This window comes from Haematobia irritans, chromosome 4, assembly GCF_050003625.1.
Source record: "Haematobia irritans isolate KBUSLIRL chromosome 4, ASM5000362v1, whole genome shotgun sequence".
NCBI lineage: Eukaryota > Metazoa > Arthropoda > Insecta > Diptera > Muscidae > Haematobia > Haematobia irritans.
In genome coordinates, this window is record NC_134400.1 from 169,579,123 (window position 1) to 169,604,882 (window position 25,760).

General features: G+C 32.3%; 1 protein-coding gene across 5 annotated transcripts; it reads left to right on the forward strand.

Moving 5' to 3' along the window:
- Window positions 1-2,829: 2,829 nt before the first annotated feature.
- Window positions 2,830-25,456, forward strand: roq (RING finger and CCCH-type zinc finger domain-containing protein roquin). Of its 5 annotated transcripts, none has more exons than XR_012721277.1 (5): window positions 2,830-3,024; window positions 16,397-16,559; window positions 16,624-19,848; window positions 22,112-22,525; window positions 22,594-25,456. XR_012721277.1 is itself a non-coding variant. In XM_075303741.1 (5 exons), exons 2-4 carry the CDS (start codon window positions 16,398-16,400, stop codon window positions 22,418-22,420), a joined length of 3,696 nt encoding a protein of 1,231 aa, XP_075159856.1. In that variant the 5' UTR covers window positions 2,830-3,024; window position 16,397; the 3' UTR covers window positions 22,421-22,428; window positions 22,649-25,456. The 5 variants fall into 5 exon arrangements, 2 of the variants coding, with proteins under 2 accessions (XP_075159856.1, XP_075159855.1); XR_012721276.1 differs by having other exon boundaries at window positions 22,112-22,511; XR_012721278.1 differs by having other exon boundaries at window positions 22,112-22,511; window positions 22,649-25,456.
- The last annotated feature ends 304 nt before the right edge of the window (window positions 25,457-25,760 follow it).

Genomic DNA, 25,760 nt, shown 5'->3' on the forward strand with positions numbered 1-25,760 from the left:
GTAATGTCTGTTTTTTTGTTGAGAACGCGATTTTCTCAACAATTTCTCAACTTGAATATTACCCTAATCCTTTGAAAAAATGTTTGAAAAATTGTTGAAATTTTGCATTTTTCAACCGTTTATGTTTATTGGGATTTTATATTTTGTGAAACACCAAGCGTAACTTGCTTATTATAATATATTTAAATAAAAATGAAATGCTGAAACATATTTATTTCGCTTAAAATTATGAAAGGTATATTGGTGAACAATGCTCGACTTTCCAAATGGAATAAAGTGATAGTTCTTCAGTTATTTTTCCAGAGACGCTGCCTCCATCGAGAATAAACACACTGACTGATAGACGTTGCAATATGTAACTTGCTACTTGTAACTCTAAATCACTCTTTTATTAATGCCAAAAATTATATTAAATGTGATGTGATAATCGTATAATATGGCGTTCTCACCAAGCATGTTTTGGGGTTTGAAATGTTTTGCCTTTATAATCATTTCAAAACGAGTCGTTTTCCCCATACAAAAAATCACGTTCAAATCACAAGTTTTCCTCCTAAACACATCAATTTTATAATGTAAACGCCCCTAATTTAGAATATGCTCTAACTGAACATACTCTTTTCAAAATAAATGTCAAATTATTAAAATAAATTTCATAGAAAAAAAGAATAAACAAAGGCTTTGAAGAACATACGGATGTGAAAATAACTTACAGCCAATTTCTCATATCCGAAACGAATGATTTCGTTCGAATAGAATGTCCAAAACAGCTGAATTTATAAAGGAAAATCAGCTGTTTTTGGCATTTCAGTCGAACGAAAGCGTTCGTTTCGGATATGAGAAATTGGCTGTTAAAAAAATGTTTTCCCTTTGAAATCACGGTATTTATTTGAACAAATGGTGCGTGTATTTGAATTTGGAGTAAATGGAAATTTCGAGTTTCCATAGCTACCGTCAAACTAAAACATTTCACCTCGGTGTGAACGGTGAAATGTTATGAAAAAACAAGTAGTTATGTTTATAAGAATTTATAAATGTTTAATAAAATTAATAAATATCTAAACAATCGTGTTTTACTTATGCGCTTTACAGACTATCAGTTATTCCGGACGACAGTGCTCGTGTCGAACATATCCCATATATTGTGCACATTATACGTTAAAGGTGGGTATTAAGTTCGAATTTAAGGTGTGTACTATGTTCGGTTTTCGAGTTGAAAATCACTTTATTTTCGCGATTACTTTTCCTGAAATAATCAAAATTATAAATAAAAACAGACATATTCCTGTAAAGTCTTGCCGAAATCTAGAGGAACAAGAAATTGCACATCAATTGAGTTAATTTATCTGCTTTATATTGAACTGTTTTAATAAAGTGACCGCGAAAATTTCAACGCGAAAAGCGAACATAGTACCTACCTTTAGCCGCTAAAATCGTCATTTTTTCACGATTACTTTTCCTTAATAATCCATTTTAAGGAATACAAACTTTGTGAAAATTTGCTTTGGGATATTCCCCATCAAGTTATAATGAAATCTGCAACAAATATATATAATTTTATAACTTTTTTACTGATTTAGTTTTCACTTTATTGAAAATTAGCGGCTAAACTCGAACTTAATACTCACCTTGAGTCCGAAGGCATAATCAATACTGCTGCATGTTTATGGGATCGATAACACATTTACCGATTATTTAGTCATCGCCAACAAATCGTATCAATCCGACACACTGTAAGATTCTTTACAAACACCGACATTCCGTCCGGAATAACTGATAGTCTGTAAAGCGCATTAACCACTGTGATTCTTTAACAACTATCTTAACCCTGAAAGTTCATCCTTATTTTTTGTACACTAACGTCATCCTTCGTCATTTTGACTACGGCTTAATTTAAGACGCTATAATTTGCACCGTGAGCAAAAATGAGAATCAAAATTGAGTTTATTTCCTTATTCAATTTGTTTTTAATTAGTATAATGCGCTTTACAGAATATCAGTTATTCCGGACGACAGTGCTCGCATCGAACATATCCCATATATTGTGCACATTATAAGTTAAGTCCGAAGGCATAATCGATACTGCTGCATGTTTATGGGATCGATAACACATTTACCGATTATTTAGTCATCGCCGACAAGTCGTATCGATCCGACACACTGTAAGATTCTTTACAAACACCGACATTCCGTCCGGAATAACTGATAGTCTGTAAAGCGCATAAGACAAAAATTCTTGAAATGGTTGTATTGGTATAACTTAAATTTATCATTTCCCAATCGACCAAAATGAATTTTAAATCGAAAATGAAATTACGCGTCGTCATTTTGACGAAGGATGACTGTCCAGGGTTAAAATACACTTTTTATGATAGTTTGAAGGGGCTCTTATTGGCGTCGTTCTAAATTTATTTAAAAAGGCACCTAATAATTGCACTCATGCGATACTTTTTTGTAGTAACTTGGCGTGGTACAACTTCTCAATAGTGACGGCGCTTTTCCGACGAGTTTTGGACGTCGTATACGATTGTTTTCGACGTGGCGGAGATTCTCAGAAGTGCCGTCAAATTCTAAAAATGTTGGCAGGGTATAAACAAAGAATGGTGGTTGTTTTATGAGCGATAGTACCTTTATTTAAAATATGAACGGTGCATAACAAGCGACGGCGGTAATGTTACTACTAATCAATGAAAAAACGTTCCATATCGTTTTCACCACCACCCCGAGTATGCGACGATCATATTTCCTATTAGAATATCATGATACCAATGTATTATGGTCCCCAGTACGGTGAGGGGTGACATTGGAACGCTTTTGAATTGCGATACGTCGGCTTCGTTGCCAACTAGGTGTAAATTTAGACTTGTCATTCATTCAACAATACAGAAATAAAATTTTTATTTTGTGAAATTAGAATACAAATTTGTCATTTAATTCAGCAGTTTTTTGTGGAGAAAGAAATTAATACTACGAGATAAGAAAAATAACAATATCCAATAACTAGAGTGTAATATGTGCATTTTTAAGGTGTGTAAAACTAACGAAATAAAAAAATCAAAAGTGAAACGTAACAAAAAATCCTAATAAAATTATTATTATCAGTTTGTGCAATGAAAATATACCTAATAACATCCCACATATAAATTAGAATTAAAAGGAAGTAATAGAAAGGCTCAAAAATATATTATAATTTCGTCAAAGTCACATCTGTTACTTGTGAAATTTTTTACTGCATCACAAACGTAATGCTGCGCTGCTGACGTTGATTGTTTTTTTTTTATAAAAGACCTTTGTTGGCAATATAATTTTGTCATTGTATCATAATGATATTTTGACTTGCTGGTGCTCCAATGAGAACAATAATGACAATGAGAATCGGCAACCCACTGTTCCTGGGGCATTTCTTTTGGGTGGGGTGGGGGTGTATTTGGGGTGACACCAACACCTCTTGCTGACATAAGAAAAAATCTACAGATCTTTTTATAAATGCCTACGCATATTCTTATAATGTATTTTTTCGATATAGATTCATTTGGGCCAATTTTCAATTTTCTCATGTCCATTTTGTATTTCTGTTTTATATCGTCTATAAAGACGAAAAATATAGTGAGATTGTTTGCTGCCACTACTTGCATACGTACAACCGATTTTTGTATATGTGCATATTGTACGTCTTGTAGTTATGTGTGTATTTCGCCATAGGATTCAAACAAATCGAATTGACAACAACAATGCTTATTTATGTTCGTTTCTCTTTGTTTGCCATTTTCACATATATTTTTTTAATTCGTTTCTATTACTCAACGTCGTTCGGCTGTGTTTGTACAAAATCAGCTGAGCAGTGGTCTTTGAGTTCGTATCTATTACTATTAACTACTAACTTGCGAGTTACGGTTGGTATTTTCAATATGGGAAGGTGTATAATAGAGATGTGCGCGTGACACGATAAAAATACCCCCAATCACGAACAAATTCACGTTCTCGGCGAGAGTTGGATTCGTGAATTACGTTATAATATATCCAATAGCCATTTCACATTAGGTTCGAAATCTACTAAAAGTGGATTTTAAGCCCCTTTTTTTTTATAAGACAAATGGCATTTGAAATCTAGTTTAAGTGCATTTTGGAAGTGCAATGTGAATGAGGTATAAGAAAGCATTTATTTAACACATAATATGATAATGTCATATATTTAAAACACAATTATTATGAATTATTTGTGATAAAAATTTCTTAACGGAAAAATCATCAGCATTAACGTTACATTACATATTCTCTTTGATTTTTTAAGTAAATGCTCAATTATGTGAATAATTATAGCTAATAGAAATGTATTATATTATTCTATTTTATTAAGTCATTAACAGCCAACTGCCTAAAAATTTGAGAATAACAATTGGAAAATTACGGAGAAGTATTTATTTTTGTCATTACAAGTTACTCATTATAACTCGCCGCAATGTATTGCAACGTGTAATGACAGCTTTACTCCTGGTAATGCCAATTGTAATGAGATGTGGTTACCTAGTTTTTAATGGGATAGCGCATATTATCAGTATATGGATGGTTTGTCATTCCGTATAACATATAAATAACGATTTCTGAGTATAGAAAGCATATATTGTCTTGATCAGGGAGAAATTAACAGGTTGGCTGATAAGTCCCCGCTCTAAGAAAGAAAAACTTATTTTTTTTTGTCAAAATTCGTTTTTATTATTCAACATAGTTCCCTTCAAGAGCGATACAACGACTATAACGACCTTCCAATTTTTTGATACCATTTTGGAAGTACTCCTTCGGTTTTGCCTCAAAATAGGCCTCCGTTTCGCCTATCACCTCTTCATTGCAGCCATTTTTTTTTTCCTGCGAGCATCCTTTTGATGTCTGAGAACAAGAAAAGGTCGCTGGGGGCCAGATCTGGGTGGGGAAGCAATTCGAAGCCCAATTCATGAATTTTTGCCATCGTTCTCAATGACTTGTGGCACGGTGCGTTGTATTGGTGGAACAACACTATTTTCTTCATATGGGACCGTTTTGCCGCGATTTCGACCTGCACACGCTCCAATAACGCCATATAATAGTCACTGTTGATGGTTTTTCCCTTCTCAAGATAATCGATGAAAATTATTCCATGCGCATCCCAAAAAACAGAGGCCATTACTTTGCCAGCCGACTTTTGAGTCTTTCCACGCTTCGGAGACGGTTCACCGGTCGCTGTCCACTCAGCCGACTGTCGATTGGACTCAGGAGTGTAATGATGGAGCCATGTTTCATCCATTGTCACATATCGACGGAAAAACTCGGGTGTATTACGAGTTAACAGCTGCAAACACCGCTCAGAATCATCAACACATTGTTGTTTTTGTCAAATGTGAGCTCGCTCGGCACCCATTTTGCACAGAGCTTCCGCATATCCAAATATTGATGAATGATATGACCAACACGTTCCTTTGATATCTTTAAGGCCTCTGCTCTCTCGATCAACGTCATTTTAGGTCATTCAAAATCATTTTGTGGATTTTTTTTGATATTTTCGTCGGTAACCACCTCTTTCGGGCGTCCACTGCGTTCACCGTCCTCCGTGCTTGAATTTTGCATACCAATCAATTATTGTTGATTTCCCTGGGGCAGAGTCCGGAAACTCATTATCAAGCCAAGTTTTTGCTTCCACCGTATTTTTCCCTTCAGAAAACAGTATTTTATCAAAACACGAAATTCCTTTTTTTCCTTTTTTTCACAATAACAAAAGTTGCTTCACAAAAGACGCTCTATCTCACAAACTAATTGACTTACAGTCAATTTTGACACGAATCATTTGAAGGTTGGTACTATGTGTCAGACCGGGGACTTATCAGGCAACCTTTTATAAGGCTATATAACAATGTCCGTCTGTCTGTATCCTTCAATAATATAGTGCTGAAATTTTTGCGCAGACACGTATTTTGTCTACAAGCAGGGCAAGTTCGATGATGGGCTACATCGGCCTATGTTCGATTTTGCCCCCCATAAAAACCGACCCCCCAGTAGGGATCTTCAGCACATAGACATTAAAACTTTTATCCGATTTACATGAAATTCAAAACGTAGAGGTATTTTTGTTCCATTAATAGGTGTGCCGAATTTGGTGTGAATCGGTCAATGTTTTGGTAGTTTTTTCGAAACAAGTGGTATTGGTTCGGTATTGTTTTGAAATTCCAAGTTGTGAAGTCTACACGTTCAATCTAAAGCACAAAGGTACACATATTTTTCCTCTAGAATATGCAGAATTTTATAAGGAATGCAGTTAAGAAAATAGAACCATAATCTTTAAGATCTATTATGGTTCTATTGTTCTTCTAGATTCAATATACTGACCCCACTTTATTCAAATTTTGCTAAAAAAATAAAAAATTATGTTGATATCTTAATCCATTCAAAAGTTACAGAGTTATATTAAAACCAGTAAGGAAAGTCTAAAGTCGGGCGGGGCCGACTATATTATACCCTGCACCACTTTGTAGATCTAAATTTTCGATACCATATCACATCCGTCAAATGTGTTGGGGGCTATATATAAAGGTTTGTCCCAAATACATACATTAAATATCACTCGATCTGGAAGAATTTGATAGACTTCTACAAAATCTATAGACTCAAAATTTAAGTCGGCTAATGCACTAGGGTGGAACACAATGTTAGTAAAAAAATATGGGAAACGTTTAAATCTGAAGCAATTTTAAGGAAACTTCGAAAAAGTTTATTTATGATTTATCGCTCGATATATATGTATTAGAAGTTTAGGAAAATTAGAGTCATTTTTACAACTTTTCGACTAAGCAGTGGCGATTTTACAAGGAAAATGTTGGTATTTTGATCATTTTTGTCGAAATCAGAAAAACATATATATGGGAGCTATATCTAAATCTGAACCGATTTCAAATTTGGCACGCATAGCTACAATGCTAATTCTACTGTGCAAAATTTCAACTAAATCGGAGTTAAAAATTGGCCTCTGTGGTCATATGAGTGTAAATCGGGCGAAAGCTTTATATGGGAGATATATCCAAATCTGAACCGATTTCAAGCAAATATTGGCACGCATAGTTACAACGCTAATTCTACTCCCTATGCAAAATTTCAACTAAATCTGAGCAAAAAATTGGCCTATATGGGCAAATGAGTGTAAATCGGGCGATTTACCGATTTTTTCCAAAATCAATAGGGATCGTCTTTGAGCCGAAACAGGACCCTATACCAAATTTTAGGACAATCGGACTAAAACTGCGAACTGTACTTTGCACACAAAAATACATCAACAGACAGACAGACGGACATCGCTAAATCGACTCAGAATTTAATTCTAAGCCGATCCGTATAATAAAAGGTTGGTCTATGATTACTCCTTCTTGGCGTTACATACAAATGCACAAACTTGTTATACCCTGTACCACAGTAGTGGTGAAGGGTATAAAAAGCGATTTGGAACTAATTTGGTTTGTAAAATTTATAAAGAAATAATTATTTTTGTCATGACATATCTACTGCTTTTACTCGAAAGAATTTGTTGAGTAACTTGTAGTAAAAAAATTTAAAAAAGACATGTATTTTGACATTGTTCTTTTAAAATTGTTTACTACTTTTAATATTTTTTTGGGGGTTAGGGACGGTTTCTAGTAAAAAATAGTAAAAGTAGTAACTATTAGTACGTAAAGGAAAACAACTATAATTTCTTCTTGATATCGGGTCTGGATTTGGAAATTTAAGTTGTTAAATGGTTTTCTCTGATAGCACATGAAGAAAAACAAAAAAAAAAAAAAAACAGAAAAAAGAATAAATTTTAATTTATCTCCTAGTATCAAGTATTCTGAACTCAAATTTAAGAGAATTATGTCTTAAATATATCCTTACATATACCCACATTTTATAAAGTGTAAATAATATTCAATACCTACTCCTTATAAAAATGTTAATTTACTTTATAAGTTCCTATTCAAGCTTACAAAGCTTGAATGAATAACTTATTATATATATATAAAGTGATCATATGCTTTTAATACACTACTTGGGTTAGGTACTTTCCTCCTAGAACATGCATATATAAATGTAATCCGGAGCGATGGCAATTAATAAGTGGTTATTACTTTTTAAGTAGTGTTACCTACGGGGGTAATGGGACTTTCTGCTGGGTTGAAATGAATTTTTCCCATATGAGTCAAACAAATCAAATTGACTATAACAATGATTATTTATGTTCGTTTCTCTTAGTTTGCCTTTTTCACAGATATTTTTAATTCGTTTCTATTACTGAACGTCGTTCGGCTGTGTTTGTACAAAATCAGCTGAGCGGTAGTGTTTGAGTTCGTATCAATTCCCACCCGACCAAAGTGCCGAGAAATGGCGAAGGTTTTTCGAAAGAAATGAACGCGCACATTGTTCGAAAAAAGTTCGATAATAGAAAATTTCGAACGTTCGTTGTATCGATATTAATAACGAATATTTTTCGTTTGTTTGTCATGTTTGTTTTTGACAAAGAAAGAGCTTAAAAAGTCATTTCAGTTTATGAAATTGTTAAGTGCAGAAGTGTCTTAGTGAATCTAAACGAGGTAAGTAAGTACATATTATATGTATTTTACAAAACTACCAATTTCCTTTCATGTTTTATTTGCAGATGTATCAAGGAAAATGTTACTCGTTGATTATAGTCCTTTTCACTGGTATAGCCACGGCCGGCTTAAAAAGAAATTACGGCGCAAAGAAGTCAATGCAGTGTCTTAAATCACTTTAAATATATATTCCTAAATGTAAATATTTTAAGTTTTTTGTTCGCAAGACATAATATTTATATTGTTTTGTATTATATTTATCTATATTGTGTTGTAATAAAAACAAAAAACAAACTTGAAATTTTTCTTTTACTCTACAACTTATAATGGGAACAAAAAGGGGAATAAAACAGTATAGAAAACCAACAATAGGGCTGTTTTCTTTTTGCACTGGATGCAACATTTGTATGGGCTATCCAGAACATCGTTGCACTGGTGTTCTATCCAGAACATCTCATCAGTGCAAGTCGCGCCGATGTTGCCAGATTTTATTTTGATAAAGGGACGCTTCATCGATTCATAATAGCAATTTATTGTGACTAATTTGTCGAAAAACATGAAATTCAAAGTGGTACAGTGTCATAAATAATCGCAGCATTAAATATTTATTACTAATTGGAGCATTTCACACATTAAAAATGCAAGATTTCACTTCTTTTCTGTGATTGTTTTTAAACAGCTGATTTCAGTGTTGCATATTTTTGGAGATATCCTGGACAAACGAGTACTATGTTTTCTTTTAGTCCTTCACGGCTTAGCATATCCAGTGCTAAAAGAAAACAGCCCTAATGATTAAAGAACAAAACCAACAATAACGAAACAAAACGAATGAGTACAGAAAACCTTCGAAAGCGGAAAGATATCGAACACGAAAACGAATTCGAAATAGATTCGTTAACGATCAATTATAGATATCGCGAAACCTTCTTTAACGATTCACTAACAAGCCTTCGAAAACGAAGAGTTTGCTCGAATAATTTTCGAAGTATTCTCGATATCGTTTTCGATAGTTTTCTGCGATAAATATCCGGGAATATTTCTATATCGAATACGATAACGAACGTTGTAGTCCAGGGCTGTGGAGTCGGAGTCGGAGTCGGAGTCTTGGAGTCGGAGTCTGAAGATTTGGCTGGAGTCGGAGTCGGAGTCGGAGTCGTAAAAATTTTGCTCGACTCCGACTCCGGCTAAACCAAATTTTTTAAAACACTTCACATTTTTGTAACTAAAAAAGTTTTTACGCAAATTAGTTTCCAATGCGTTATGCATTCGATCAATGTACACCATGATTGGAAATGAAAATCAACTTCCAATTACGGCTATCATTTTATATTTCCTAGAATGTTAGACTAGCAAATGGGCTGGATCGATCCATTTTAATCCCCATATCAATTTATTTGAAATAATTCGAACAATAATTCGAATTTATTGTTTTTAATTTTATTTTAAGGCTATATACCTACACACATATGACAGAAAAAATTGTCAAAGCTGTTTTTTATAGAAAATTTTGTCACTATTGTATTTATATGGAATGTTTTGTCAAAATTTAATTTCTATAAAAAAATTATTCGAAATATTATTACTATAGAAATATTTTTTTCTATAGAAAATTAAGTCAACATTTATTTCTATAGAAAATAAAAAATAAAATAAGTATATACAGCAGTAAGTTCGTCCGGGCCGAATCATAAACATGAATCAAATATACTAATTTCCCTAGAAAATTCCATGGGGGTTTGATGACAGATCAGTTTAACCAGTTCGCATCCCGAAAATAAATGCAAAGATTTTACCTATCAGATTCCGGATTTATAAAAACTATTTTTGTTTGAGTTAAAGGAATCATAAACATATCCTGTAAATGTGCAAGAAAATTAAGAAAAAATACCTTGATTTGAAATCTAAAATCTATAGTACACCAACTGTTTTATGATTACGAGAAGTAATATCTGGCAAATTTACATTAATGGTAAATGCACCTTCTGTACCCTCAATATCTGAAACCGGTCTATATGGAGGCCTTACCAGCGTTGCAACAACGAATTTTTATTTTGGACCAAATTTTTCCAAAATTCGTACCAGGGGACCAGTTTTCTAATTTAAATTAATATAATTTAAAAGTTACAATTTTTCTAAAATTTTTCTTCGAAAGAAAATTTTTTCAAAATTTTATTTCTATATAAAATTTTGACCTCATTCTATTTCTATCGAAAATTTTATCCATATTTTATTTCTATAGAAAATTTGGTCCAAATTTTATTTCAATAGATTTCATTTTAGCCAAAATTTCAATTTAGCCAAAATTTAATTTCTATAGAAAATGTAGCCAAAGTTTAATTCTATTGAAAATTTAGCCAAAATTTAATTTCTGTAAAAAATTTAGCCAAAATTATATTTCTATTACACATTTAGCAGAAATCTTTTTCTATAGAAAGTTATCGCAAAATTTTATTTTTTCTTAAAATTTGTACAAAATTTTTGCATAATATTGTATCCCAAAATTTTTTAAGAAGCTTATTTCTATACAAAATTTTGTTAAAATTTTATTTCTATGAAAAATTTGTTAAAATTTTATTTCTATGAAAATTTTGTTAAAATTTTATTTCTATAGAAATTTTTGTCCAAATGTTATTTCTGCAGAAAAATTCCATTTGGTCTGACCATCGGACCAACTTCAATAATTTTTTGGGTCTATTTTGGTCTAATCGGACTAATGGGGCTACGCCAAAAACATGGAAGGATACGTACAGTATTCAGCACATCTATTGTAGTTCTAGAATATAGACCCCAAAACGGAGGGCCGGTTTATAAGGGGACTATATCAAAAACTGGACCGATACACAATATATTCGGCACACCTCTTAATGGTCCTAGAATACCTCCAGATTTCCAATTTCAGACAAATTGGATAAAAACTACGGATTCTAGAAGCTCAAGAAATAAAATCGGGAGTTCTGTCTATATGGGAGCTATATTAAAACATGGTCCGATAATCACCATTTTCAGCACTCCTCCTTATAACCCTAGAATACCTCTAGGTTTCCAATTTCTGGCAAATTGGATAAAAACTACGGTTTTTATGAGCCCAAGAACCCAAATCGGGCGATCGGTTGATATGGGAGCTATATCAAAACCTGGACCGTTCTAGCTCATCTTCGACATGACAAACTTATTATACCCCTGTCACCATTCTATGGTGGTGGGTGTAGAAATATTTTTATGTAGAAAATTTTGTCAAAAATTTATTTCTATAGAAAATTTAGCCAAAATTTTGCTTCTATAGAAAATTGTGCAAAATTTTATTTACACAAAAAATTTTCCAAAATTTCTATTAATAATTTTTTCAAATTTTTTTCTATAGAAAATTGTGCCAAAATTTTGTTACTATAGATTTTTTTTTATACAAAATTTATACAACATTTTATGTCGATAGAAAATTTAGTCAACATTTTATTTTTATAGAAAATTTAGTCTAAATTTTCTTTCTATAGAAAATTTTGCAGCATTTTATTTCTTTAGAAAATTTTGCAAAATTTTATTTACTACACAAAAAATTTTCCAAAAATTTCTATTGATATTTTTTTTTCAAAATTTTATTTCTATAGAAAATTTTGTCAAAATTTGTTTACTATAGTTTTTTTTTATAGAAAATTTGGTAAAAATTTATTTATATAGAAAATTTTCTCAAACATTTATTTATATAGAGAATTTAGTTCAAATTTTGTTTCTATAGAAAATTTTGCAAACTTTTATTTACTACACAAAAATTTTTCCAAAATTTCTATTTATATTTTTTTCAAAATTTTATTTCTATAAAACAATTTGTCAAAATTTTATTTATATAGCAAATTTTCTCAATTTTTTTTCTTACTGATACTCACTGCTAAGTCGAAAACTGGTAAAAGTGACTCAAATTTTGCTATATAAAAAATTATGAATGTTTCCCAAATATTGCACGAGATTTTGTAGAAGTCTGATTTCAGATTTTATCAAAAATGTAGATCTAAATACAAAGTTGTGCAGAGTATGTTACAATCGGCCCGCCCGACTTTAGACTTTCTTTGCGTTACGTCCCATAACGTTAGATTTAAATTTTAGGTACAGAGATTTTCTAGAAGTATATACAATTTTGTCTTAATCGATTCAGATTCAAATTCATGCATATGGGAATATAACCCTTTATAATAATTTTCGTCCACAAATACATATACTGTCGGTATCTTCTCATATTATGATGGGTATTTATATCATTATTTTATTTATTAAACATTGCCCTAAATTTGAAATAAAAAGTTTAATTGGTATAAATGCGAAATTAAGACCTTTCTTGCACACATAAATAAATACGATACTTTATATCGATCCATATATATACCCCATATATACCCCCTAAATAGAACTACAAATTAGTGGTACTAGAATGAGATTTAGTTATATTACCCGGAGTCGACTCCGGAGTCGGAGTCGGAGTCGAGTTGATGAAAAATGCTGGAGTCGGAGTCGGAGTCGAGCAAAATTGGCTCGACTCCACAGCCCTGGTAGTCAGGTGGGTTACTACTAACTTGCTTAGCTGTGGTTGGTATTTTCAATTTGTGAAGGCGTATAATAGAATAGTGCGCGTGACGTGAAACAAATCACACTAACGAACAAATGCATTGAACTGTTATTGAAAACCCGCAGCATTCATTTTTTATTTTATGTATGACATGTATCGTTCGTGTTTCCCAGGTAATAATCCAAAGCATCAACTTTATAAGATATCTTCCTAAAATACTTAAAGTAAAGAAATTTCGCACTTGCATATTTTCTATCTGTGTCTAAAGACGGGTGAGCTCCATCAGATTTGCATACATTTTTTATATAATCTCTATGCCAATACCGATCCTCTGATTTTATCTTATATTTTGAGTATCTAGAATCTACAATCCTAGTGAGATTTGCCAAAACGCTTCAAATCATTGCTAATAATAGCCCATTTCTTATATTGAGCTGAAAATATCCCATAGGAGAGTTCAATCAAATGTACCCAGCAAAAAATAGGTAACCACATCTCATTACAATTTACATTACCAGGAGTAAAGCTGTCATTACACATTGCATTACATTGCGGTGAGTTATAATGACTAACTTGTAATGACTATAATAAATACTTCTCGTTAATTTTCAAATTGATATTCTCAAAATGTATTGCATTTGGCTGTTAATGACTTAATAAAATAGAATAAATGACGATACCATTAAGTATAATTATTCACATAATTGAGTTTAAAAAAAAAACTCAAAAATAATATGTTATGTAACGGTAATTCTGAAGATTTTTCCGTTAAGGAATATTCTTCACGAATATTTAATAATAATTGTGTTTTAAATTAATGACATTACCATACTATGTTTTAAATAAATGCTTTATTATACCTCATTCACATTACACTTTCAAAATCGACTTCACTAGATTTCAACTGTCATTTGCCTTATAAAAAGGGATATATAAAATCCAATTTTAGTAGGTTTCGAACATAATGTGAATCTAACTCCCTTAAACGACAACATTTATTGCTATATTAACTATGAAATTAATTTGCCTGTAATCTTATTTAGATGATTTGTTACATTTTTCTTTATTTCTACTATTCAAGTAATTCAAGAAAGTAATGCTAAGGCGGTTCTACACTTGGTGGAAGCAATAAAGTTTTTCAAATTGCAAAAATTACATCATTAGTATACAAAAGTGTAATAACAAATATTGATAAAAATATGATAAATTTTTATCAATGATAAAATGGCGTGTATAGATTTGTATCTGGCGTTTTCTTTTCAATGGCTCTATTAACCATGTTCCTTAATCTATATCTGTCCATAAAGCTCGAAAAATAATTGTATAATTAGATGTAATGCATTTGGACGTCAATTGCCTGTTTCGGTATCAGGCTAACATGTAATATGATAAAAAAATGTTATTTAATTTTTTTTAATTCCTTCATTCAAATGAACTTTCCAAACACAACTTTTAAAGCAAGGCAAACGAAGTACTTCCGTCCTATCACATGCCCATTTAAAATAGATAAGAGATGATTCAATTTTGCAATACTTCAGATAGAATGTAAACTACTTTTTTGGAAGCTCATATTTTGGTGGAAGCTCTTAAATAAATTCTTAAACTTAAATATTTTTTTTTTTTTTATTTATTTATTTTTATTTCTGCATGAATGTAACATAGTCGATCAGACACTAAGCCAGTTACAGTTACAATACAATAGCATTACTACTAGAAACACTTAAATATAAAAATATATAAATAACAATTAAAAATATAGATCTAATTTTTTTTTAATAAATAACAAAATGTTTTTTTTTAGTTTTCATTCATAATATAATTTCGATATTTTAAAGCATAACTAATACAATGATATAATCTGTCCCTTCCATTCTCCAACTCTCCGTTTAATATGCTTACTAGTTCATTTTCTTCCATATATGATTTTCCAAAATTTAACATTCGGATTTCTCTTCAAATTGGACATGAGGTGATGAAATGTTGTAAATTTTTCACTTCGCACGTATTGCGGAGAGAGCACTGCATACTCCCCGGGCTATTGTATTTGTTTGCATTTAATGGAAGTATATCTGCTCGTGTTCTCATTAGAAGTGATATTTTATCTATATTTCCTATATCTTTCATGTAGTCCACTCCAGCATCAGGATTAAGGAATCTGTAGTATCTACCACCGCTTGAGTAAGCTTTTTCTCTCTTCTGAGCGTAACTTAGACATTTAAGTTGGTGGTCCATTAGATTCATTTTCGTTCTCCATTCATGTTCACTCCGAATCAAGTCTTTATTCATGATAAAGTTGACCTTTCGAGCCAGGGATTCCATAGCTGTTACCCAAAAAACTCTTTTTGACCAAACTTTTAGGGACAATATATGTGGCAATCTTGTGTTTTCATATTTGAAAATTGTATCAAAAATGTAGTTTGAATGAAGTTTTAGGGTGTAAGAAAGGTTGTTTACAATATCTGTCTCTAATGAGAGAATGTAGTTCGGTATAAAGTTCGATTGTTTCATATGCTTATCATAGAGACAATACACTATATTTGGCTTAAAATATGTAGACATAGGACTACAGTCAAAGACTGAAAAAAATTGCATATAGATTAAACTTAACACTAAGTAAATCATATCTTAAGGTGAGTACTATGTTCCGTTTTTTCACCAAAACCCTAAAGTTAAAGTACAAATATATTTATGAAGACGATTATATTTTAATCAAGTCTTGCCAAATAATGGATGGAAAAGATCCAAGGAATTGATTGCAAATACTTTTATATTTCTAAATTAATTAATTAAGAAAAGTAACCGTGAAACAAGCAGATTTTCAGCTTGAAAACTGAACATAGTACTCAGCTTTAGATTGAATAAAATAATTGGAAAATACTATATATACTACATTACAAGAAAATTTGGTATAAAAGGGCTTATTTTCTGCTTTATTATTTAATATACATTCGAACGTTTATTTTTTTACTACTACTAAATACACCATCCGATGTTTTCGTAAATAATATTTACATTCCTATTTATTTCTACTTTTTCTATAATTTCTTTTGAACAGGTCAGTAGGAAATTTCAGAAAAATTATGATTTTTCTGATTGTTTGCCGTTTTAGCAAAAAAAACTTCTAAAACAGCAGTTTTTTGTACCAAAGTACCAGTGTACATTTCGATTATAAAATCAAAATAGTTGAAAACAAATCATAATGTAGCAAAGTTACAGCAAAAATTATATTATTAAAGAATTTCATTGTTTATATCAATTTCAGAATGCCGTTTCAGGCGCCTTCGTGGACAGAATTTTATACCTGTCCTATTTGTGAGAACGAATTTTCTACTAATCAGCGTTTGCCTATAAGTTTGGGATGTGGTCATACCATATGCCGTGTATGCTTAGCTACTCTATACAGTCGACAATGTCCCTTTGATCAGGTAATTAATTGTTTTGCAGTTGTTTTATGTCGAGATTTACAGTTAATCATTTTTTATATTGCAGACATCTATATCAACTGATGTTGATAATTTACCCATTAACAATGCTTTATTACAATTACTTAACTCAGGGGATGGCGGCAATGACAATGGCAATGGAGACGGGAAGGTCAATACCGCTTCCACTTCTAATGCAAACTCTGTTACAAAGAGTTCCACTAGCAACATCAATGTTAACAATAATCATAGTAGCAAGACATATGGATATGGTAATGAAAATGTGGCGGCAGCCAGTGATCAACAAATGCCGCCAAGCGTCCGTAACTTAAAGCCGGAAGATCTGAAGTGCTATAAGTCATCCAAAAAATGTATTGAAGAGCTTGCCCAGTATCTCAAGTCTTTTGTGACGAATAGCGGGAATACGTTATTGACACGTCCAATGTTGCGAAAATTGGTTACATTGGTTAACTGTCAACTAATGGAGGAAGAGGGCAGAATAAGGGCTGTGCGCACGGCAAGATTTCTAGGCGAACGTACGGTTACTGAGTTATTATTACAACATCAGAATCCTCAACAATTGAGTTTGTGCCTTTGGGCGGCAGTTCGTTCAAGAGGTTGTCAATTTCTGGGGCCTTCCTTGCAAGAAGAAGTTTTGAAGCTGGTCTTACAGGCTTTGCAAAATGGATCTGCGCTCTCTCGCAAAGTTTTGGTTATGTACGTTGTACAACGCTTAATAGATAATTTGTTACCGGCGTCAAAGACCAGTATCGGCCATGTCGTACAATTACTCTATCGTGCAAGCTGCTTCAAGGTATCGAAGAGAGAAGGAGACTCCTCACTGATGCAATTGAAAGAAGAATTCCGTAATTATGAAGCTTTGCGCCGAGAACACGATGCTCAGATTGTACAAATTGCTACAGAAGCAGGGTTAAGAATTGCTCCCGACCAATGGTCGTCTCTACTGTATGGAAACACGTCTCACAAATCTCATATGCAGAGCATATGTGATACTTTACAAACACCTTCATCATTTGCCCAATCTGTCCAAGAGTTGGTTTTAGCCTTGCAACGCACAGGGGACCCAACAAATTTATCTAATTTACGTCCACATCTCAAACACCTGGCTACAATTGATCCGTCGCCAGAAAGCCCTCCACCAACATGGCAAGATGTCGAAAAAGCTTTAGATGCCGTACGCTACGTAGTTTTGGGTTTGGTAAAGTTTATGCAATACCATAGCAATCGTAAAGTTCAAGATTATCCCGTACCACCTATGAATGGCAACGGGAAGTACAAAATAAGCTTGTGTAGAGATTTAACAGAAAGAAGAATGTGCCCTCGTGGACCGAATTGTACATTTGCTCATTCCGCTGAAGAACGTCAAAGATACCGAGCAAAACATCGGAGAACAGGACCTGCGGATAAAAATGTGGTTAGACCGCACACCGTTGCTGCTGGTAGCGGACATTTACAGACTCTGGATAATATGAAAACTGACTTTCCTACAAACCACAATCAACAACAAAATTCCGTTGGACCCCCGCACCAAATGCAACAAGGCATTAACTTGTCTAATCATATTGACTCCTCTAATTCACCAATTAAGATGAAGTCTTCTCCATTGAGAAAATACTCTAATAATGATAACAATGGCAGCATTAATATCATGAGGCCAAATATGATAGATCCAAATGCGTTTGTTGGAGATCTTTCTAACACAACATCTCCTTTAAGCATGCAAGTTCCTCTTAACGCTTTACATGCCAGCCCCATACCACCACCAGGACATATGATGGGTATCAATGCCCAAGGGTCTATAATAAATGTTCCTCCCATGCATAAACATCCATCTGCTTATGATGCCATGCCATTTGGAACAATTAATTATGGTAGTGGCAAGTTTATGCGTATGCCGAACATGGGAATGCCATTGCCTCCCAATATGCGACCACCAAATATTAGAGGCCCAATTAGTAGCAACGTCTCGACAGGAGGAGGGCCACCAGGACAAGGAATGTTATCACCCAGATCTTCCGTGCATAATTCCTTAAATATAACCACCGTTGTAAACCCACCGAATTTACAGGGCACAAACTCTAACAAGTCGTCTGGAAGTCCATTGCATAAAAACATGTATAATACGACCATGTCGGGTGATTTCTTTAATTCACCCGGACCACCATCATATTTTACAAATTCAAATTTGGAAACTGGACCTGGAGACTATCCCCTCAGGATGTCAAAAACGAAAATTCAAAAGACACAAAATCCCTCTTGGGACGCTCATCAACATCACCAGCCCATAATAAATCCTGCTGAATATACGCCAAACCAACATCACCTTATGTATATGGCACCACAGCAACCACCACTACATCAACAAAATCATGGGAGACCAAATCCCGAAGCAAATGTGTTTTTTGATAAAAATTCGATGGGAGAGTATAGTAGTTATGCCAGTAATAAACAAAAAACAGATTTCAACGACTCCCCGCTTAATTTGCCCGATAGTTTAATATTCAAAGGCGGAAAAAATAATTATCTGGAGCCACCTGGTAATCCTTCTAAAGATATAAACAGGATGAAAAATAAAGTATCAATGACATTGAATGAAAAGCCATCCAATTTTTGGCACAGCGGCAACAACAACAATGAGCGGACGGGTAACAATGCACATTTTATAAATGTGGTAAATAGCAATACAAACGTTGCTGCTGGGGTAAACATTGAACCTCCATCACTCTTCCGTGATAGAGATAATTTTGTGCGTTCAGACTCTATATTAGATGATGACGCAGCCACATTTGACGTACCTGCCACATCAACAGCAGCGCTTGGAAACAAATATGGACCAATTTGTCCCATGTACAAAGGTCATTCATCATCTATACCCTCAACTGCACATACAAATACCTTTGTGGATTCTTGGAATGCTTTAATATCGCAAGATAATGACGAACATGATACAACAGCTGGTAAAAGCAAGAATGATACCGACTTTGCAGTATTCTCTTTAAACAACGATAATGACCCGTTGAGCATACCAATGGAAAAACATGCTTCTTCACAACCAAGGGATTGTTTCCCCGATTCCGTTTTAGCAACTACTGGTTCAGGTTCGGGTACTGCATTTGAAAATTTCGACAACATGCAAGCTGCTCTGTCAAAGTTGTCATTTATGAATGATTCTCGAAACGATCGAGATCAACAAATGGATCGTTTCAATTTCGATCTCAATCCACTATATGACATTTTGAGTGGGAACGATTTCCGAATGGATATACCCAAGGTGAAGTTTGTAATACATCAAAATATCGATTTCTGACTTATAAAGTATATAAATATTCTTGATAGGGGTGAAATTCTAAGACTTCCTGGAATTTAGCACAGATATGTTATTTGCGAACAGATCAAGTTCGAAGATGGCCGATATCGGTTGTGATACGACGCAATTGTTTATCCGATTTGCCTGAAATTAGAAATCAAGAGATATTTTAAGTCCCTTATGCGATGTGTTAAATTTAGTTGAAATCGATCAATTTTTTGGCAAAGACCTCATATAGACCGAATAAACTTCTTGAGTACATTAAATTCATTTGGGTGAAAACCTACAGAATCTTCGAATCATTATCCAATATCTGACTTCATTCGACTTTCTTGCATACTTAGAAGATAAATTTAATTTAAAATGTACCTTCGTTAACCTTACCATCTGAACCGATCTTCTTGAGGTATATGTTTCATCCTGAAATATATCAATTTCATAACCATAAAAACTAACGGTCGTATATATTTAGTTAGAAGTTCATTTAGGTATTTAAAAATATTTATGGATTTGTGTATGTATTAGAGAGATATGACACTGGACATATTAGCTGTACCGGAGGTAGTAGGTGGTTTTGATGCAAGTGGTGAACTTCTATTGTTTTAGGAGTTTCTATGCCGATTGTACCATTGGGAATTGCTTAGTTGATGTTTCTTATTTTTGTTGTTGTTTTTTTTTAATATTACTTTTTGATGGTTGGTTAGTGGTAGTAATTACTGTTGAAGTATTTGCTTTAGAATCCTTTTTTTCTTTTTTATCTTTTGTTTTTTCTTCCATATCACTCCTCAAATCTTCGGTGGTTATATCAAAATTTTTAAGAGGTTGTATGAGATTCTTTGGCAATGTTGTATGAAATTCTTTCAATTGTTTTAATTTTCAGAATTTCTTGACGTTGCTTTATAACGCGACAGTTTTTGTTGTTGGACCTTTGTTCACGATTGCAATTTGTTCAAAGTACTCTAGTACAAGGAGTTGGTGGATTGTAGAGAAACATATTTTACACATCTCTTGCTCACTCCACAGAATTGTTTGTGTGACCAAGTTTGTGCACTGCTTGCATTGCATCGGGGTAAGGTTCAACTTTGCATACTATTACGAAAATGTTATAGCTAGGGATGGATTTGTCAGGTGTTTTGCTTTTAATGTCGATTTATTTTGCTTGTTGTGGCTTTTCATTGGAAGCTTTATAAGTTGATTAACACACTTGTTATTCGATTTTGTCTTTGCGATGCGAGATAAAGAACAACACAACAGGTAACAAAAAGGCGTAGGTTTGGTTAGGTGGCAGCCCGATGTATCAGGCTCATTTAGACTATTCAGTTCAGTGTGATACCACAGTGGTGAACTCCTCTCTTATCACTGAGTGCTGCCCGATTCCATGTTAAGCTCAATGGCAAGGCGCCTCCTTTTTATAGCGAGTCCGAACGGCGTTCCACATTGCAGTGAAACCACTTAGAGAAGCTTTGAAACACTCGGAAATGTCACCAGGTGGGATAATCCACCGCTGAAAAACTTTTTTGGTATTCGGTCGAAGCATGAATCGAACTCGCGACCTTGTGTATTCAAGGCGGGCATGCTAACCATTGCACCACGGTGGCTCCAAGGCTTTGTTGTTGAATTTAAATACCATTTATTTATCTACACCCAGAGAAGGAATATGATCGCCTCAAATCGGAAACCAGTTGCTGTTTGCTGAAATATCTAACATTGTCTACTATTTTTAAGCTCCATTACACCATGTTTTAGTTCGGCCGACACAAACAATAAGGGTAATATAGGGACTAACGTAACGCATTAAAAACAATACGTTAAGAATTTGTCTTATATTTACTCAAGAATCTGATTTTTTTCAAGCCTTAACAGCAAACAAAAAAGTTTGCTGATCACATTTAGGAATTTTAGAGATATTCAAGGCAGAGACATTAGAGGTGGAAATATTAGAGGTAGATAAATATTAGAGGTGGGTAAAACGCAAAAAATTAAAGAGTTGTTATTCTAGACAATTATAAATCAATTATATACTTTTCCTATGGGTGTAGTAATTTATTAAATAATTTAAGACCTTTGTAAAAAGTTGTGAAAGCTGAAACTTATCGAAAATCGTATTTGTTTTGAATATGCTTGTTGATCAGCTTAAACTTTTTTTGCACTTCGGAATCATTTCTGTTTTATTATGTATTGTGTGGAAAATATTCCCAAACTAAAAAAAAAATTTGTTTATTTGCAGAATCCATCTATAAATGACGATTTGTTGTGGAATAATCACCATGTGATCAACAATTTAAAACAAGCATCATCCATTAATCTTGGTTTGGATAGTTTTTGGAACGACGACGCTAAAACTAATGTTACACCTCCACCAACGCAGCCCAAAACGACACTAATAGACACAAATTTAACAATCACAACACCACAATCACATCCACAACAGCGACGCACGTCACAAAAGTACGATGAAACAGAATTCGATATCAATGAGATTGTCGATAAAGTTTGGCCGTCGGCAGCCGATGATAGCGGTATTAAATTAGACTAAATGACAAGGTAATTTTATTGGATACTTATTACAAAGAACAAAAATGAAACAATGGATGCAATGAACCTGCCGCGCCTCCTTTCATTAACGTGTGAGTGTATATGTGTATGTGTATATGATCCATTTGAAGATTATCGTGTGATAGTAGTAAATTATTTGCATCAAATTTTTAGAAACATAGAACGCTTAATGTTGTTGGATTTTCTGTGATTTTTTTCTCTAATTCAGTCTTAAAAATGGTCTAACCCCGTCCCAAAATCCTCAAACAAACAAAAAATTGAAATGATAAAGGAAATGCCTTCTACAAATGTTAACATCAACAACAACTATGCTCTACATAGAAATTACTGTTTACGTTTTATTATTATTTAAAGAAAAGAAAGAAAATTGTTGAGATTGTAATGAATAATTAGATTTTTGTCTTATATTTTAATATAAAATCTAAAACCTTTTTTAATTCATTATATTATTAAAAATAATATACATATACACCCATTAATATTTTGTAATTTCTGTTTTTAGTTTTTAAGTTCGCCGCCAATTTGAAACGATATTAATGTTGTTTTTGTTCATATAATAAATACATATATACATATGTATCTTACGAAATACCATTTAGGAAAATGTGTATTTATATAGCCGAAACGCAGAGAATAACTATTTTTTTGAATTCATAAATTTTTGTGAAAACACTTGTGCACTCACCCTGTGAAAACGAAAACCACAACAATAAAATCAAATCCCATTAATCACATACAATTTACTACCACCCCAAAAAAATATTTTTGAAGTATATTTATAAAGATACATACTTCTGTAACAAAGAACATAACATTGTAAGGAAATGTCCAAAACAAACAATGAACATTACTCTTATTAATTTCCTTTCCTCAAAAATGATACTTAGGAACATGTAAACCAAACAATATATTTGCATATATATATATTTCTTAAAGAAATTTAAATTACGATATTATGTGAGTGTTTAATACTAAAATTTTAACTTTATATGTACACACACATACATAAATACAAACATATAATTTGTATATGTTCATTAATTAATTAATAGAACTAAATATCTACCATTATTATTTTTTGACGGAAACTGAACAATTGTCAAATTTGATACACTATATATATTTTTATAAAATCCATAATACAATGATAACATGTTATGCTGTCAATATATATTAAATAAAACAAAAGCCAGAACGATTTATTATATAATGATGTAAATTTTACATTTAGTATGAAACAAAATTAGAAAAAACATTAATTTATTATAATTATTGACAATTCTGTGGTAAAAGCAAGCATGAATTTCTTATGGGATTTTTAATATAGGATCATTTCTATTTTTTATGATTAAAACTTAAACATAAAATCGATACAATACATACATATGTTTTCAGTAACACTTTCTATTTTTTCAATCCAAATACTCAAATTCTTTTCTATTCCACATTTTGTTGTTTCTAATCGAACAAAACTAAACTATTCCGCTGATACTTTAAGTGAGGACTTTTGATTAAAGGCTGATTAGTCGATTTTGTGTAAAGTCGATTAATCGGTTTTCAAAATTGCCGATTTGTCGAATTTGAAGGTTCCAAAAAGTCGACTTCTCGATTTTTTTAATGAAAAGTCGATATGAAGAAGAAGATTTTCGAATTTTGTATCCCAACTACGACCACTGAAAACGTACATTATTTCAATCTCTTTTTGAGCATTATTATTTCTTGAAGTCTGAAATAACTGTATGCGACACAAAACAAAGTAAGTCCAAATTATGTCCAAACGTTTAATAACATATCGCATAGGTATACGAGTTTTCTTATATGTATTCGACATGTATGTATATTTGTTTTAAAAAAGTAAAATGTCAACATGGCATTTGGACAACACTTTGATGAAAATAATTTCTATTAAGACCCTTGACCACAAATATATGAGTGGAGAATTTGTACTTAACTAAAACTCAGTTTTGTTATACCCTTTCGTTATCCGTTACTGTCTAATAGTAAATTGTTCATACAAATGTTTACCACAGAGTAGATGCGACAAATCAAGATTTTGGAAACACGTATATCCTAAGTTATTTTAGTTTCATTTTAGACGACCGAATCGTCTCGAGTTGATTTTGAGCTCCTCGAATAGGCAGACAGACATACTGCGTACATCTTATGATGAAAATACTAAACATTTTAATATTTTAAGTTTCAATATTTTCTTTTTGAGCAAACAATATAATGAGATATTAAAAATCCTATAAGAAATTTCTTTACATATGTTTTCCTCTACTCTCAAAAAATACTTCTATGTATTTAGAAGAATTAAAAAATTAAACTAATTTATTTGGTGTGGTAAAATATATATTATATTTTAATTGCAACAAGAATGTTTTTATATACATAGACAAAATTGAACAAAAAAAACATTACTAACCTCAAGTTCACATGAGTTTTCTACATGTGTTTTAAAAACATTGAGTTCATATAGAAAATATGTATTAAGTTAATTTATAATGCCTATCGAATTATTTAACGAACATTTAACGGTGTAAATGACATAATATACAAAGTTATTGGTGGTTTATATTTTGATAAAATGTTTTGATATATATTTGAGAATCGTTAACGAAGTACATATGTTGAATTGAAATCCTTTTATTGTCACATTAGTGTTGTTGTAGTAAAGTAAAATTTCGTACACATTGAATTTGCAACCAACCAAAAATTAATATCAAAATTCGTATTCCATTCAATATTACTATTAAAATACAACTTTTCCTTGATAAAATATATTATAATTATATTAAAAATTATGTTTATCGTTGAAAATATTACAATTCACATTATTTACATTTTCCAGACATTTAAAGATAGTGCTTATTCATATTTTAGTTATTTTTATATCCTACTGTACCCTTCACCACTATTGTGACACAGGGTATAATAAATTTGTAATGCCAAGAATGTGCAGTCTGAGACCCATCTCATAGTATACCGATTGTCTTAAAAGTAAATTCTGAGTCGATTTAGCGATGTCCGTCTGTGTATAGATGCAAAGTACAGTTCGCAACTTACGACCGATCGTCCTCAAATTTGGCATAGGGTCTTTCTTCGGGTCAAGGACAATCCCTATTGATTTTGGAAAAAAATCGATATATATATATATATATATATATATATATATATATATATATATATATATATATATATATATATATATATATATATATATATATATATATATATATATATATATATATATATATATATACATATATATATATATATAAATATATATATATATATATATATATATATATATATATATA

Excerpts from the sequence above, each read along its gene's own strand:
- roq (XM_075303740.1), top strand. The coding sequence starts at position 16,398 with ATGCCGTTTCAGGCGCCTTCGTGGACAGAATTTTATACCTGTCCTATT. Across the intron at positions 16,560-16,623 it reads GACAATGTCCCTTTGATCAG|ACATCTATATCAACTGATGT; the intron begins GTAATTAATTGT and ends TTTATATTGCAG. Across the intron at positions 19,849-22,111 it reads TCCGAATGGATATACCCAAG|AATCCATCTATAAATGACGA; the intron begins GTGAAGTTTGTA and ends GTTTATTTGCAG.